Source organism: Pseudoliparis swirei, chromosome 12 (genome assembly GCF_029220125.1).
Source record: "Pseudoliparis swirei isolate HS2019 ecotype Mariana Trench chromosome 12, NWPU_hadal_v1, whole genome shotgun sequence".
Taxonomy (NCBI): domain Eukaryota; kingdom Metazoa; phylum Chordata; class Actinopteri; order Perciformes; family Liparidae; genus Pseudoliparis; species Pseudoliparis swirei.
The window spans coordinates 6,541,243-6,557,744 of NC_079399.1; the positions used below are offsets into that span (position 1 = coordinate 6,541,243).

The 16,502-nt window shown below is 41.9% G+C and overlaps 1 protein-coding gene across 1 annotated transcript; it reads left to right on the forward strand.

Annotated features, from left to right (window-relative positions):
• The first annotated feature begins 3,643 nt into the window (after window positions 1-3,643).
• Window positions 3,644-16,207, forward strand: tmem63a (transmembrane protein 63A). The gene is made up of 23 exons (XM_056427944.1): window positions 3,644-3,752; window positions 5,647-5,842; window positions 6,468-6,550; window positions 6,656-6,725; window positions 6,838-6,875; window positions 6,994-7,136; window positions 7,723-7,774; window positions 7,894-8,002; window positions 8,238-8,308; window positions 8,432-8,512; window positions 8,817-8,934; window positions 9,578-9,711; window positions 10,357-10,500; window positions 10,973-11,126; window positions 11,221-11,327; window positions 11,420-11,506; window positions 11,803-11,868; window positions 12,052-12,214; window positions 12,660-12,765; window positions 13,330-13,497; window positions 13,690-13,805; window positions 13,894-13,938; window positions 14,370-16,207. Exons 2-23 carry the CDS (start codon window positions 5,672-5,674, stop codon window positions 14,505-14,507), a joined length of 2,364 nt encoding a protein of 787 aa, XP_056283919.1. The 5' UTR covers window positions 3,644-3,752; window positions 5,647-5,671; the 3' UTR covers window positions 14,508-16,207.
• The last annotated feature ends 295 nt before the right edge of the window (window positions 16,208-16,502 follow it).

Consider the following 16,502-nt stretch of genomic DNA (forward strand, 5'->3'; position numbering starts at 1 on the left):
ATGAAGCTAGAGCTCAGAGTCTGTCGGCTTGGCTTAGCATGAAGACTCCAAACAGGCGGAAACAGCTTGACTCATCGTGAGGTGTCGATTGGGGTAATGGATGTGTAAATTAAAATGTTGCCTATCTTCTTGTCAATGTCAAATTAAGCTATTCACATATATGTCAATGAATCAGCATGAAGGTTAGAGATAATAAACAACATGTTTTAAATGGCTGACTCTGCTTCGCGATGCAAGTCCATTTTGAAGAAGGAGAATTGTGGTGTCAATTTAGTGCAACCATGCCTGATGACAGCAATTTGTCGACTAAATAAACCTGTTTCCTTGTCTCCATTTGGCTCATTTCCTATGATGTTCTTGCCCGAACAAAACACTGAAATACAATTACAGACGGTATTCTATAAAGCAAAACTGAAAATTGCAAGTATACATGTATTAATAAGTCAAAAATGGCATTAATTCAATAAGATGCCAAAAAAACATAAAGGAATTGGGTGTAATCTCATTTATTTTCCTTTACTTCATGTTACTATTGTTTTATTAATTTTAAGTTGAACTACTTTAGAACTTGAGTTGAATGAAAGACCTCCCAGCATGCATGTTTTTGAGTTTACAATGTCCAGAAACCCTTCTCATTTTTTTGTTTGAATAAAACATGTATGTTGGGAACAGGTAGTGTTTCTTGAATATACGTTAATATACAATTGATATTTGTAATAATAACAAAATGTGAATCATAATGAGGGTTATTATTGAATGCAGTATTCCTGTCCACCTCACATGTTGTAAATCAGCTACAGAAAAAGCAATGACCATAAAAAACATATAATATAAAATAAAACTTTATTTGAGTATACAAAATAATAACAATAACAGTGGTAGTAGTAGTAGTAGTAGTAGTAATAATAATAGTAGTAGTAGTAGTAGTAGTAGTAGTAGTAGTAGTAGTAGTAGTAGTAATAATAATAATAGTAGTAGTAGTAGTAGTAGTAGTAGTAGTAGAAGTAGTAGTAGTAATAATAATAATAATAATAGTAGTAGTAGCAGTAGTAGGAGTAGTAGTAGGATTATGTACAATATGTATCCACACTCTGGCAGGACCAGGTGGCTATGTTACTGGAAAGTCGGCCTACTTTTACTTTTGATAATGTTAAGTACATTTTTTTTCATTGGTTAAATTATAAATAGAAGAATGTTGACACTGTGCTGGTACCGACATATTTACTTGGAGAGAGGGCGAGTGCAATCACTGGCACCGACAACTCACTGGCACTCAGTGGCACATCCCCCTAGCGACACTGGCACTCAGTGGCAAGTGCCGCTAGGTGCCTGTACAGCGACGACTCAGTGGCGTGTTTGCGACGAGTCGCCGGCAGCAACACTCAAGTGCCAGGACAGCAGCAAGCGAACGACACTCGCCGAGAAGCTGTGGGTGGAACAACCATTGTTGTTACGACAGATCAGCTGCCGTTAATCGGTTTTATGATCATAGAATGGAGGAGCTCCCGGTTTTTTTATTTACACTTACACTCACACTCATATACCATCATATGTATAAAGTACCCGCCTTTTTTAATAATAATAATAAAAAAAGATTTTTTTTTTTACCATGATCATAGGCCTACTGTTATACCCCCACTATGATACTCTACTCTGAGGAGATGCCACTGTTAGTCTAAAGTTTAATATATTACGAAGTGAAACGTAGTTGTAGCAAAACAATATTACATAGTCTAGCAGTAATGAACAGCACTATCTTATTGCATATTGTAAGTAAGTCTACAAAAATACACTAATTATATATATATATCCATCTGTGTATCTCGCTAGCTATTTTAGCTATCTATCTATCTAGTCAGGGGTGCTCACACTTTTTCAGCACGCGAGCTACTTAGGCTGTTTAGTTTAATAAAAGAACAAATACGTGCTCTAGAGAAAAATACAGGGGGGCGGGCCAATTTGTTTTATGTCATGCGATCTACCAATACTACGCCGCGATCGACTGGTAGGTCGCCGCGATCGACGTATTGAGCACCAGTGAGTGCCAGTGTCGCTTGGGGGATGTTTACTACTGAGTGCCGGCAAATGTGCCAGTGTCGCTAGGGGCATACCTGCAAACTCATGAGGGGTGAAAAAGGTGACAACGGGGGTGCAGGTGACTTTCTTTTTTGTCACCACACCACATCCACATTGTTTGAAGCCTCAAAGCTTTTAGAACCACAACTACAGTAATTTTATTGTTCTGACCACAAATCTAAATAATGATAATAAACAGTTTAAGAACAAAAGGTCATCCGCTCTGACTCAGCCCTATAATGATAGTAATAACAAATATACATTGTCATTATATATAATATGGTTAAAGTCATTCATGAACCAACTTCCTTTTTTTGTTTGCCTGAACAGTCCTCATGGACTTTTCCCTGAATCTGTTCTGTCTCTACCTGTTTGTCACGATACTCATATTATAACTTCTATACATATTACATACCTGCCATAAATATCATGATACCCGATACCAGAATTCAATACAATACCATAAAACAATATGGTACCATAAATACGAGACTGGTATATTTATCTATAATAGTAATAAATAAAACATCTGTATGGTTCACTTTTTACCAACTTTTTCAACACTTAACAAATGACAGTAATATTAGTATTAATACAGCCAGATATGAATGAAACTACATGGTTCCATCATAGCATTGATTATACACTATGAGGCCGTTAGTCTCTGACCAGATGATCCACAGTTCATCAGGATGAGCAGCTGTAGAGTTACAGAACTTTACAGACTGAAACATTTCACTTCTGGCATCTTTTTATTTGTTAAGCCGAAGTCTCTAAAGCTGCGCCACTTCTCTCGCTGTGAGCTGCGCAGCGCAGTGTGCGCAGACAGCTCGACACGGAGCAGCGCGTGCGCTCTGATCGCTCTCTTAATGAAGTATCGATACTAAAAATATGCTAAATCACATCGTGTTTAACGTACGGGTACTTTGTTAGCATCGCTACACCGTGCAGCGTGACAGCAGCAGATGTAGCGGACTAACATTCAAGCTAACCTGAACCCCCAAACGATGTCGACATCTGAACGCTGATTGGCCGAGACGCGACACGTCCCATCAAAGATGTTCTATTGCGAAGAGCAACACTCCACACTTTTCTCCGCGTCTCACTGCAATCTCAACGGCAGCGGGCCAGGTGACCCCCCCCCGCCCCAAAAATACTCTTCGGATCTCCACGATTCACGTGGATGACCTATTTTGAGTTCAAAACGGTGAATTTCACCATAAGGTGACAAGTTTGCAGGTATGTAGGGGGATGTGCCACTGAGTGCAAGTGTCGCTAGGGGATCTCGCCCCTACTGTTTACGTGAGTAAATTATCTCTCAACTTAATTGCGTTGAACAAATAGTGCCATATAATCACACGCAGGCGGAGCGGATCGTCGTCTCTGTACCCTCGCCTCGGTATTAGATTCCCATCCCGGGGGAACTCTGACCAGTGAGTCAGTGACCACCAACTGGCATCACGGTTTAAAATAGTGCACGCGCGAAATCAGAGGGAGGTCCTTACCGCTTCTCTCTGCGCGAGGACTGATTGGAACCCTGCGCGCGAGCCGGTCGTTTGCTCTGCGCAGACGCGGAAGACATCACGGGCAAGGGAGCGGAGATCTTCCCATTCCTGCTGGTGTTTACGGGAGAATTTTTTTTCTTCTCTCTCTCAGGAATAAAAACAAACTCACAGGTAGGACAGACTACAAGACACGTACGGTAACCCGGAAGCGCGAAGTGTGCCTTTTTTTTGGTATAAAGTAATGTTAGCGGAAGTTGTCATAGCCCGTTGGTAAACTGTACCTGTAACTTGTGCACTCTTTAGCTTCCTTGGTAGCTTCCGCTTTAAAAAACTTCTAAATCTTTAAAAATAATTCGCGTTAGTTTCTCCTTAAGCTCGTGAATGTGTTCAGGGTCTTAAACAGCTTGTCACAGTGTGTTCAGTCAAACTGTCTGAGTCAGTAAAAGTGTGTCATATTAAATAAATGTCGCCCTGACGAACTAAGAGTATACATAGCGTTAGCTAACCTACCTAACTTTAGTTTAGTTGTTACGCGTGAGTTGTAATGTCAAGGTGATTTAACAGAAACAAAACATTCATTCTAACTTCTAACCGCGTGACTCGAGGTGCTCGGTTCATCCACTTCAAGGCGAGCAGCTTCTCTAATAACTTCGCAGTCACTGACAGTTTGTTTTATCTTCTCTTTGGGACATGTCATAGTTCAGCATGACAGGATCCCCTAATTCCGAGTTCAAATATTGGAAAAATTCGATGATACACATGTCTTTCAGAAGAATATGCACAAGGCGTTTTAAACTAATCCAAACAATGGTGTGATGTAGACTTAACGTAATTAAGTGTGCTCAAGTAATGTACGGAAGTACATGCGGCTCTAGTACAATTATAATGTAAATATTGTTCTTTCCCCTCTTCCTACATGTACTAGTTACTTTGAAGAATTAGATTCAACGTTGTGAAATATATGTAATGCATTTGTATAGAATAAACTACCCAACAACGTGTGAAGTAATGCAGCATTAAAAAACTGCTCACAATATATTCCTCTGTAAAAAAATATATATATATATATTCAAGGCTTAGAAATGTAATATAATATTACCAGAGAGGAGAACTTCTGCTGTATAATTAAAGGTGAAATAAATAGCATGCCAGAGCTTAGTTAAGGGTTATAATGCAGGACTCCTTTTTGTATTTCTACATAGTCATTTTGATGCTTACAAAAAAGATGTTCCCGCCTCTGGTGCAGACTTTCATTATAATCAAAGCGAAACACCATCTGATATTCAGAGTTCCTCCAAGCTGGTCTGAAGTATACTAATCACTGACATCATCTGGTGTAATCTTTCACTGGAATGAAAAGTTCTTTTAGAAAAAAAGCTAAAAGCTGCTTAGTAGTTGGGATGAAAAGCTTCCGCCTCTTGCTGCTCTTGTGGCATGCTTGCTACTACTGTGTAGATGCCTGCAGATTACAGTATATGTCTGCTTTATATCGTCGTAAAGTCAATATCTTCAATGATTGAAAACATCACCCTGGGCTCTGATAATCTGTGACAGGCACTTCACTATCTTCTGACATGTAACAGATTTACCAATTAATCTGGGGAGAAGTAAAAGCGATAGCTGCAGCCCCTCTTTGCTGTTCTGTTAAGCGTTGTAACTCTAACGGCATACATCCCGTGATCAAAAGTGTGTTAATCTAGAACTGCTGCACATGCTGTGCGTGGTTTGAGACCCCTGACGACTCGAGCAAACGCATCCAATATTCGCTGGTTTCAGCTTCTTGCATGGAGAAAAGAAGCAAATCCTTCCAAGTTAAATATTTTCTCTCTTTTTTTACAGTTTTTCTACTAGTGTTGTACTGATTGGATGAAAACAAGCAATTTGAAGATGTCTGCTAGGCTCTCGAAAACCGTGACCTACATTTTTAAACAACAATGAATCCCCAACAAATTCTAAAGAAAGGAATTGTTACTTGCAGCCCAATATTTTTCTTATCACTGTGGGAGCAGCTTTAGCTCCAGGAGGTTGTTTCTCAATATATATTTACGACTATCAATCTCCGCAGACAAACTGCTGGTTCCTCTCCAGCGATGTCTTCCCCGTGGCAGGAGCAGTGGCCCCTACTGGCCCCGGATGGGAGCAATGGCTCTGCCTTCGCGGACAACAGTAGCTGCTACAGCTCCACGCAGAGCACCGTCCTCAAGGGAGTCAGCTTCGGAGGAGTGCCCATCGTGCTGCTGATCGATTTCTGTGTCTTTTTGGTGAGTCTAAAAATTGACAGCGTCCGTCTGGCTGCGATGTGGTAAAGTGAGAGAATGCTGGAAATCTGTATGTGTTATTCCTTTAGGCAAAGGACAATCCCTGCTAAAATACTTTGTTATATGAATAAGTACATTAACGGAAATGCAACGGCATATTATTTAACCCTCCTGTTGCCTTCAAATGTACTAACGTCTTTTACCCTCGGGGTCAATTTGACCCCAGCAATTAAAACCTCCTGACAATTATTTGAATTAATATTGTTTCCCAAGTTTAAGTGTGAGGTTCTTTATGTTTGTTTGTTGACTACCTAAATAGCCCTTTAAATAAATAAAAAAGTTGATATTTCTTATATGTTTTACACAGTGAAAAACAGCCTGGGGTCAAATTGAGTTGTGTTCAGGACATTGAAAACATATCATCATGTGAATGTTATATTTTCACAGTTTCCCCCAATAAATTAGGAAAAGTCACGAAATATGAAGCAAAACAAATTACGTCAATCATTTATTTAGAGACGTCAAACATTAAATGGGGTCAAATTGACCCCAACGGTAATAGGAGGGTTAAGTTGTTTCGTGGCACGAGGTCTCAGCTGATCGGTTCTTCTCCCGATGCCGCCTACAGGTGTTGCTGATTACCTTCTCGATTATCAGGAAGAACTTCTGGGACTACGGACGCCTGGCATTAGTTGCAGACAACGATAGCGGGTCAGTTAATCATGTCACGCACCTCAAAATTGTTCATGGGACCGACTTCAGATGTGAAATCTAGAGGGCTCTGATTTATTCCTTGACTCTTACTTTGTGTATCAGGTTCACCGAGTCAACACACCGGCGCTACGGGCGCATGCTATCCAGCGCGGATGACTTTGAGCATGAATTGGTATGTAAACTAACATTGTGTGTGTGTGTGTGTGTGTGTACTTTTGGAATAGTTTTAAACCAGCATCCTAATTGTATATTGATGTAATCAAAACATGGTCCTCTCTGTTTAGGGATTCTGCTCTTGGCTGCCGTACATCCTCAGAATGGAGTGAGTGAACTTTGAAGGTCATTGTTTCTTTACTTGTGCCTCAAGCAGAGCTATTGTATCATGCTGTGTGTGTGTATACCAGCTCTCTTATCAGTTTGTGTGTGTGTGTGTGTTTCAGTGACGACAAAATAAAAGCCAAATGTGGCATGGATGCTGTCCACTACCTGTCCTTCCAGCGGCACCTGATCGTCCTGCTGTTGGTCATGACTGTCACCTCCCTCGGAATCATCCTGCCGGTCAACTTGTCTGGAAACCTGCTGGGTGCGTTTTGCCCGGTTCTCCGTCTGTTGGTTAACATTGTCGTTGCCTCACAAAGTTTAAAGGATATTTTTATGTACAGAAAAGCATGTACTTTTCTTTGTTGATGGTTCCTAAATGTGAATCAAGAGCTGCACTGACCACTTCATTATCGGTGACTGGTCACCTTATTTTTTTGTTTTGATCGCCGTGTATTTGTATGCGTGTTATTCGCATAACTCAAAAAGTATTAAACCGAATCGCATGACATTTGGTGGGATGATTGGTTATTATCCGGGGACCATTTGATTAGATTTTGGGATCGATCGGGTCAAAGGTCAAGGTCATGAAAAGGTCAAAATCTTCTTTTTACCATAGATATCAATCACAGATATCAATTTGTATCCAATTGGCATGCAACTAATGCCAAAATCTTCATAATTCAATGCCCAATCTTGTGATATGCGAAGGTATGCGCTCTACCGAGTGCCCGTTCTAGTTTTAACTTGTTTTTGTGAAATCCACGGTGAGGCTGCTTGTATTCTGATCTTTTTCTTGTTCTTCTCCTCTTAGTCACATTTATACTTACAGTATGTTTGTTTTCTTCCAGATAATAATCCACTGAGTTTTGGAAGGACAACTCTTGGGAATCTTCAAAAAGGGTAAATTATTGTTGGACGAAAACACTTTGGATACACAAACAAATGTTTGTAGTGCAAAACAGTTTGTTGGGTTGCTCGTGACATAATGCTTCTCTGTTTCTGTCATGTGTTTCCTCTAGAAACCAACTGTTGTGGCTGCATACAGTATTTGCCCTTTTATACCTGATCCTGACAATTGTTCTGCTGCGACGTCACACGTCACAAATTAAAGGCGTGCGCAGAGAGACGGTGAGTCTCGGGTGTCTAGACTAAAGGATATTTTATCTGATTGTCTCTCTCTAACCTATCCATGTCAACTGTGTCCACATTACCTGTTGTACTCTCTTTATTCATATTCACCTGTCCGTGAGGAGCTGAGCGTTTCGTGAGAGTCAGACTCGTGTTTGATTATGTGAAGTAGATGCAGAGTGTCGCTCGGCTGTGATGGTCACTGACTGATCTGCCGGTCTCTTTCTGTTTGTAGACCAGAAACACGTTGTTCGTGTGTTCGGTCCCCAAAGAGGCGACACAGGAAGCTGTAAAGGCTCATTTCACGTGAGTAGTATTTAAATTGAATAAAGTTGACTTTTCCTCTCAACGCAGTGTCCTTGCGTGTTGCCATAAATAGTCGCCATCTGCTCCATTCATCAACGTCGGCACGTTTTTTTTTTTTTTTAGAGCGGCGTACCCTACCTGTCAAGTGTGTGCTGTGACCCTGGGCTACGATGTGGCCAAGCTCATGCAGCTCGATAAGGAAAGGTAAGACACCAGAACAGTAAATGGCAAACTACATATTTTTTTATTTAAACTGTTTACAACCCACAGATAGTTTCCTCCTGACTCGGCACTTCTACTGAGCTTTGTACCATCTTCAAGCTCATTATTTTTGTTTTATGCAACCACAAAGGACTTACTCCTTTAAATAGTTGCACGCACCAGCATGTGAAGCATGTTCCTCGCACACATACGCTGATGCTGCAAAGTGTTGCGAGATGTTTACTCGGGGTTTATCCGTACCAAGTTAAACCAACTTGTGTTTGTTTGTTACTTATCTTCTCTCCAGGATGCGAGCAGGAAAAAACCTGTGCTACTACGAGCGTGTCCTTGAGAAAACCGGGAAACGTGAATTGTTCAACCCCCGTTTGTGCAGTCAGCTCGGCTGCTGTGCCAAATCTGGGAAGGTGAGACGGACCAGATACTAGACAGTTTGGTACGAGGCGTCTAGATGCTCTAAATCTTTCATCTTCTATGTTACAATTTCAGTTCAGAAAAGTAAAAGCAAATGCAGTGTTTTGGTTTGTTATGACTCTTGTGATATAAAGTAGTATCGGTTTTATTACCTTCGCAGGTTATGTTTTGATCGCCGTGTATTTGTGTGCGTGCGTGTTATTCGCATAAGTAAAAAAGTATTAAACCGAATTGCATGAAATTTGGTGGGATGATTGGTTATTATCCGGGGACCATTTGATTAGATTTTGGGATCGATCGGGTCAAAGGTCAAGGTCATGAAAAGGTCAGAATCTTCTTTGAATCGCTTGAAATTTAGTGGGATGATTGGTTATTTTGATTAGATTTTGGGATCGATCGGGTCAAGGTCATGAAAAGGTAAAACTCTTATTTTTATCCAATTGGCATGCAACTAATGCCAACATGTTCATAGTTCAATGCCCATTCTTGTGATATGCGAAGGTATGCGCTCTACCGAGTGCCCGTTCTAGTTAATTTTCAGTGGCAGTAAATGAAAAAAGCGCCAACAGTTTAACACCAAGACTGAAATAAAGAAGGCTTCATGCAAGACATTTAATCTGTGTGTGTTTTACTCAGGTTGATGCCATAGAGTACTACAGTACTAAAGAAAAAGACCTGCTGGAAGATGTGAGGAAACAGGTGGAAGTGGTGCCCCAGCACCCCCTGGGGATGGCCTTCGTCACCTTGCAGAGCGAGGCTATGGCCAAGTAGTGAGTACCGATTTAAAGGCGTCTCTTTGTGTCTGCATTGTGCTGTCAGCAGGAGTAAATACCAGGGATGTGTAATACCCGATATGACGCGTGATCATCCAGACCAAGCCGTTATGCCTGTTTTCGGGTTGTCTGTCCGGTTTATAGGAAACGGCCAGTCTTTGTCTTGAGACAACTGTCAAGGTCACTGTGACCTCATAGAAAGAAATGTTGCCCATGAGATTAAGATTCAAAGATTATGAATGAATATGCTCGGTATGATAATTTCACACGCACTTCTACCGGGTTAAAAGATAAAGTGACATTTTGGACAGACGGTGGATGTTAACTGCAACTCGCGGCACACGACTGGGAGGAGTTCATTTGAGTTGTACAATCAGTTTTATTGGATCCAACTGTATTTCCATTTATTGCTCCAGTTTCCACTTTTCAAATTGTCTTATGTCTGGGACTGTCATAACAAGAGGGCATTGGCTGGCACGCATCACGTGACTTGTTTCGGCCCCGTCCGATCAAGACGGCGATCTCTCGATTTTTATGGTCCCCGCAGGACTTTTTATTTTTGGAAGCGGGCCGTTTGGGCCGCTGCCACTGATGGAAGCCGGTTAATGTGCATCGCTAACAGCTGTCCTTTACTCACCTCAGCATTTTGAAAGACTTCAATGCGCTCGAGTGTGGCGGCACAAGCTGCTGCTGCGGGAGAGTGCCCCAACCTTCATCGGAGAGCGGAGCTCTGAAAGTGAACAAGTGGAGCGTCAGCTTTGCACCCCATCCAAAAAACGTGTTTTGGTAAGGTCTGAAACGCCAACGCCTCACAAAGTTTGCGCTCCGTGGAGATCATATGAATTTCTATTTATAGCGCTGGTGCCCTTAGGGCTGGGCAGTAATTTAATAGTATCATTAACTGACTTAGTGGAGTCATATGGTGTTATTGTTTTATTCAATTCTAATGACCAAATGCATGAGTCCAATTTGATGAGTAAAAAAATAAGAAGTTTGAGTTGACTTGTTTCTTTTCATAAAAACAACAATTACATTTTTTATACTTATATTGATTGCACTGATTTCAACCATTGGCGATACCAATCCTCGGGACATCCCTAAAATACCCATATGTGTGTAAATATTTATATTTGGTTTTCCTGAGGAAGAGAAATGGAAATCAGTGTGGGAGGAATTAGTTTGCACCCCACATGTACGTCTTCTCTTCTTTGCGTGTAACCTTCTGTTTTTCCTTTTTTTTTTTTCTCCATTCCTGCAGGGACAACCTGTCAGTGATGGGTTTTCCGTGGTTCATGCGCTACTTGACGCTCAACTTCCTCCTCTTCTTCCTGTTCACCTTCCTCACGACTCCCACCATCATCATCAACACCATGGACAAGTTCAACGTGACGAAGCCAATCTACTATCTCAATGTGAGCCGTTCACATGCCGACGCCCACTCGTCACAATTAGGCTTTCAGACGTGTCAAATCTACAGCGGTCCGTTTGTTGCGTTTCTCCCCCTAGAGCCCGATCGTCAGTCAGTTCTTCCCCACCTTAATGCTGTGGTCCTTCTCCGCGTTGCTGCCCACCATAGTTTACTATTCTACAATTGGAGAGGCACACTGGAGCAGGTATTACACACACACACACACGTATTGATAGTTCAGTGATTGATTTCTGTGAGTGGAGGAAACGTTGTGATCTAGTGCCATCTGCGTCTCAGGTCCAGTGAGCAGCTGAGCATGATGCGGAAACTGTACTTCTTCTTGCTCTTCATGGTGCTGATCCTCCCCTCGCTGGGACTCACGAGGTAATTTGTAATTTCATGTTCAATAAGCAACAGCTCGCGCAGAATCCATGTTTCATTGTTTCTTATTCAGTAATACTTCAGTTGTCGTTTACTGTAGCAAACGGTGTTTGTCAGAGTGATAAATGGGAAAGTACAAGACGTGATTCTCGATTGAAATGCTGTTTTTATTTAGTTTTTTTTACTGTTTATTAAAATACCAAAAAATTAATGTTAGTTGGCTCCCAGAACAAAAGATGCATTTTGGTGGAATGTAATTCTTTCCTTACGTTTTCTATTTTTTTGTTCCCCTCCATTAGTCTTGCAGTGTTTTTACGCTGGCTGTTTGATAAAGAGTTTCTTTCAAATGGGAAACTGAGGTTTGAGTAAGTAATCCTGTTTTTTTAATCATGCAATTGAAAAGAAATTCTGACTAATTGATTTGAATTATGTATGTTCTCACATTTGATTCATAAGTTTTCTAATTCTTTTTTAATCTATGTATTTTTCTCCTTGCTTTGATGTCATGGTCATCCTTTCTTTTATCTTTTTGTCTTCCCTTACACCAGGTGTGTGTTCTTACCTGACCAAGGTGCGTTTTTTGTCAACTATGTGATCACAGCGGCGCTGGTGGGCTCCGGGATGGAGCTGCTGCGGTTGCCAGGGTTACTGCTTTACATGATCCGCATGGCCTTCGCCCGCTCTGCTGCGGAGAGGAAATATGTCAAACAGGTTCGTCAAGGCTTTGTCCACCACGCCTAAAAGTCAGCGAGGTTTATTGATCTATAGAAATGTCCGGAACAGAGCACCAGGGTCCACTCGTGTTTTAGTCCTGCTCAGTCCTTCATTTTATTTTGTTACGTCTTTGTGAAAATACTTATTTCGGAATAAATCATAAGAAAAATATTCATTTTTTTAATGTCTTGGTACTGTTCTACTTTCAGCTGGTAGATGTTTTTAAGTGTCTTAAAACACTTTGTTCAAACTCAACAGAAACAAAATAAAGTCTTTCCACAAAATTGGGGCCAGAACGAACCTTAATTAATTTTTTTCCTTTAAAATCAAGTCGAAAAAAACTCTACAGAAAAAGTGGAGGACTGTATTTTCCCCGTTTGCTTTTCTCTCAAATGTACCGCAACATTTACACGTCAACTAATCTTCTGACTCCCGTCTCCAGAATCAGGCGTATGAGTTTGAATACGGAGCCATGTACGGCTGGTCGCTCTGCGTGTTCACCGTCATCATGGCGTACAGCATCATATGTCCGATTATTGTGCCTTTCGGTGAGTCGTTGGACAAGCACTCACACACACAATCAATCCAACCCCTTTATTGCTTGTTTATGGATATTTGTATTGCTTCTGAAGTTGTTATTACATTGTATTGTATTTTAGATTATTTTTATATGTACAATTTTTTTCATTAGATTAGATAATCCTTTATTGGTCTCACAGTGGGGACTTTTCAGGTTCACGGCAGCGAACGCACATTAGAGCATCAATAAAAGATAAAAATAAAACACAAAACACAATACTAATACTAAATATACAGAGGAAACTAAATATATAGGGGTAATACGGGTCATTATACGAAGCCTCCCAGCACAAGCATTTCACACAACATACTTGTATAACTAGTTTGACTATAAATACCTTTAATAATTAATCTCAGTGCACAGTCCTCCCAGCACAAGCATGTCACATGAGCGTCCTCGTATAACTGGGTTGACTATAAACTTGAATAATGAGTCACGGACCATCAAGTACACGGCGTCTCATCGGTAGATCTCACTTCTATACAGACGGGATATTTCCACTGTTATATGTGTGTGTGTGTGACTCCATCAGGTCTCCTGTACATGATGCTGAAGCACCTGGTGGACAAATACAACATGTACTTTGCCTTCTTACCCGCTCGCCTGGACCGCCAGGTCCACCTGGAAGCTGTCAATCAAGCTCTGGCTGCGCCCATCATCTGCCTGATATGGCTGTACTTCTTTTCTGTCCTCAGGGCAGGTAGGAAACAAGTGTGTGTGTGTGTGTGTAACCAGGACAAAGTTAACATCAGTGAAGTGACCCGTGATTCACTCGGAGGACACTTTTTGGCCTGAAGAATGCGTTCCTATATAATTACATGAAGCTGTAGCATGCAGCGATATAAAAAGTTGAACACTTTTTCGATATTCAAACTGTGCGTGTGTTTCTCAGGTTTCTGGAATGCCACATCACTATTCACACTGGTGGTCCTCTTCATCACGATCTTGATCTGCGTCAGCTACACCTGCTTCGGCCATTTCAAGTACCTCAGTCCACACAACTATGCGGTGAGCGCTTGGTTTCGTGTGCACACGCCGGCACTGCTGAGTCATCCCTCACGCCCGAGCCTTCATCTTGTCTTGTGTTCTCTTGCAGGTGAAGGATGAGGATACAGTAGAGGGAGTGGAGGACAACACAATGGTACCGCACTTGTTCCAGAACAAAGTACACAGCGTGAATACAAAGATCAGATGTATTTAGGACAGACCTGATCTTCAGTTAACTCGCCTGAGCGTTGCTGTAACTTATATAACGCTATTTGTCACCTCTGGTTTGTTATTCATTAACAATTTGAAGTTAATGTTTCATAATTGCTAAAAACTGGAACGCTGTTCTCGCAAGCTCATATCTAAGGCCGCGTCTGTCTCGTACATGTATTTATTTTCTTTCCCTTCAATATTCCTTCGTATCGATATCATACTTTTGACCATTGGCTGCAGTATTGCATCATATACACAGGGGTTGTATCCGGGAGCATAAAAGAATACACAAATGAACGTGGAGGGAAAACTCCTCCCTCTTGGAGCCCTTTTGTTTTCAGTACTCATCTCTTTTGTGTTGTGTAATTACAGGTCTACCTTCCCAGAGTGCTTAACCCCAAATCGCCAGCCACGCAACAGGACTCTAAACTCCAGCAGTCGTACGGCTCCACGGAGGGCAGCCCGGACCCCGGCTCCTGCCCATCTTTGGACGATCTGATGGACGGCTGAAAAATCTTTTTAGTTTTTTTCCCCGACACTTTCCTCAAAGCTTTGCAGTCGCGATGCCCGCGACTCCTCGCCGTAAATCTGCTTCATAAAAGGCGGCGCGCAAGAACAACTCGTTTCTGAGCGGCTTGTCCGCGGGGTTCCGCTTCCTCTCGTCTTTTTTAATTCTCTCTCGGGTATGAACACGCATTTAAAAGCGGTGCAGGCCGTTGGAGTCGTGCACTCGGTCAACACCGACGTGTTTCACTGGCGGTTGGTTATTTAACTTCTTTGCAGCGTCAGCCTGAAAACCCCCCACAAATTCCACTTAATTATGTTGACAGTATCCTATTTGACTCTTCAATTTGAATTTCAGGCTAATTGGATTCTAGATGGATACATTTAGCTCAACGATATCGGCAATCATGTAAGTTTGTTATAATTTAATACGAATGGAAGGAACAACTTCGTCCGTTTGACCCCCTCCCGCTGCAGTCGTTGACGGCGTTGCTGCGGTGAGACGTTCTTCATATCAAACCATGACTCGCGTTACTATTTCAGTGACAGTTTGACCCTCGGGTGGCACGGCATCAACAACACTCATTATTTCCCCCCCGATGTTTGACTTTAGCAGGACCTTTTTTTATTTCTGCTGCTGACTGTTGCATTTTTTTTTCTTCCCTTTCCTGATCCCTGAAAGCATGACTTCAACACAGCAGGCAGCCATATATGTTGTTATTGGAACATAATTATGCAAATGTACGCACAGGTGGAGACCACCGTGTTTACACTGGCCACACACACACACACGGTTATCTGAGGTTAGGAGCGTTTGCTGAATCTGAGGTGGCTCAGTGCAAAAGAACGATAAAATACGAGTGCGAAAATGTTCTTGCACGAGGGCCAAAGATTTCAGCGTTGACGTCCAGAGTTCAAGGTCACCTCGACCCGACGTTCCAGACGCAGCCCGTCCCGTTGGGAGGACAAGAGTAACGGCGTGATGGAGTCTAAAGTATCTTCAGTTAAAAGTGAAGGGGGGGGGTCAGTGTGTTGAATTTGAATCGCTTCTTCCAGGACAGACGGTAGAAAGGACTTGATTTGATATGTGGGTCATGGTTTGCACTCGATCAACACGGCACACACACACATCCACGACACACCCTCAGGCTTCTATTGGATGCTCCTGTCGTAAAGCGATGCTTTTTTCCTCATCAAATTCGCCAAAAACTGCCATTTCTATCGAGGCATCCTGCTGTCGATGATGCTGGAGTTTATTATTTGCACATGTTGAAGATTATTATGCAAGTGTTACCCGAACATTGAAGCCAGTAGCACTCGCACCATAGAGGTGGACATGCACCGCTTTCTTTCTGTTGGTTACTTGTTCTTCCCGTTCTTCCCAGTGTCTTTGAGGACAACACCTGCCACGGGAATATTTAATATTGCCTCATGTTTGTAATTGGACAAAAGAACATTTATGTCTGTATTGCTGGAGATGTGCAACCAAAAACTCTGTTGGAGAGTGAGAGCCATTTTTTAATACGTTATCTAAGATACCAGGTCAATGTTTATTTGTATTTAATGTACTCTAATGTTTTGCTTTTGCAGCTTTTTTTAGCAATGTGAATTACAACAAGGAACTGCATTTTAAAAAAGACAAACTCTGTGATCGGCAATGTCTTAATATCGAATATGTTCAAATAAAGTCGTGGCTTTGCCTCTGATCAGTGATTCAAACGTCAAGGTTAAACAAACGGAACAACTTTTGTTATTCATCTGCCACCTGGGGGCGCTGTTGAGCTGCAGCGGGGCGGTACAACCACAGCAGGGGGGAGGACAAATGTACAGTGTTGCATTGAGGATTTTTAACTTATTCTGACATTGGTATGAGCCGGTTTACTGGGCGACAACTCCAGTAGCTCCGCCTCCTCACCTGATCTTTCACCATTGTCTTCCTTTTCTTCTGCTTCCCCTCTCACCACGGTACCTGCCTCAGCTGATAAGACCCGCTATTGTCAT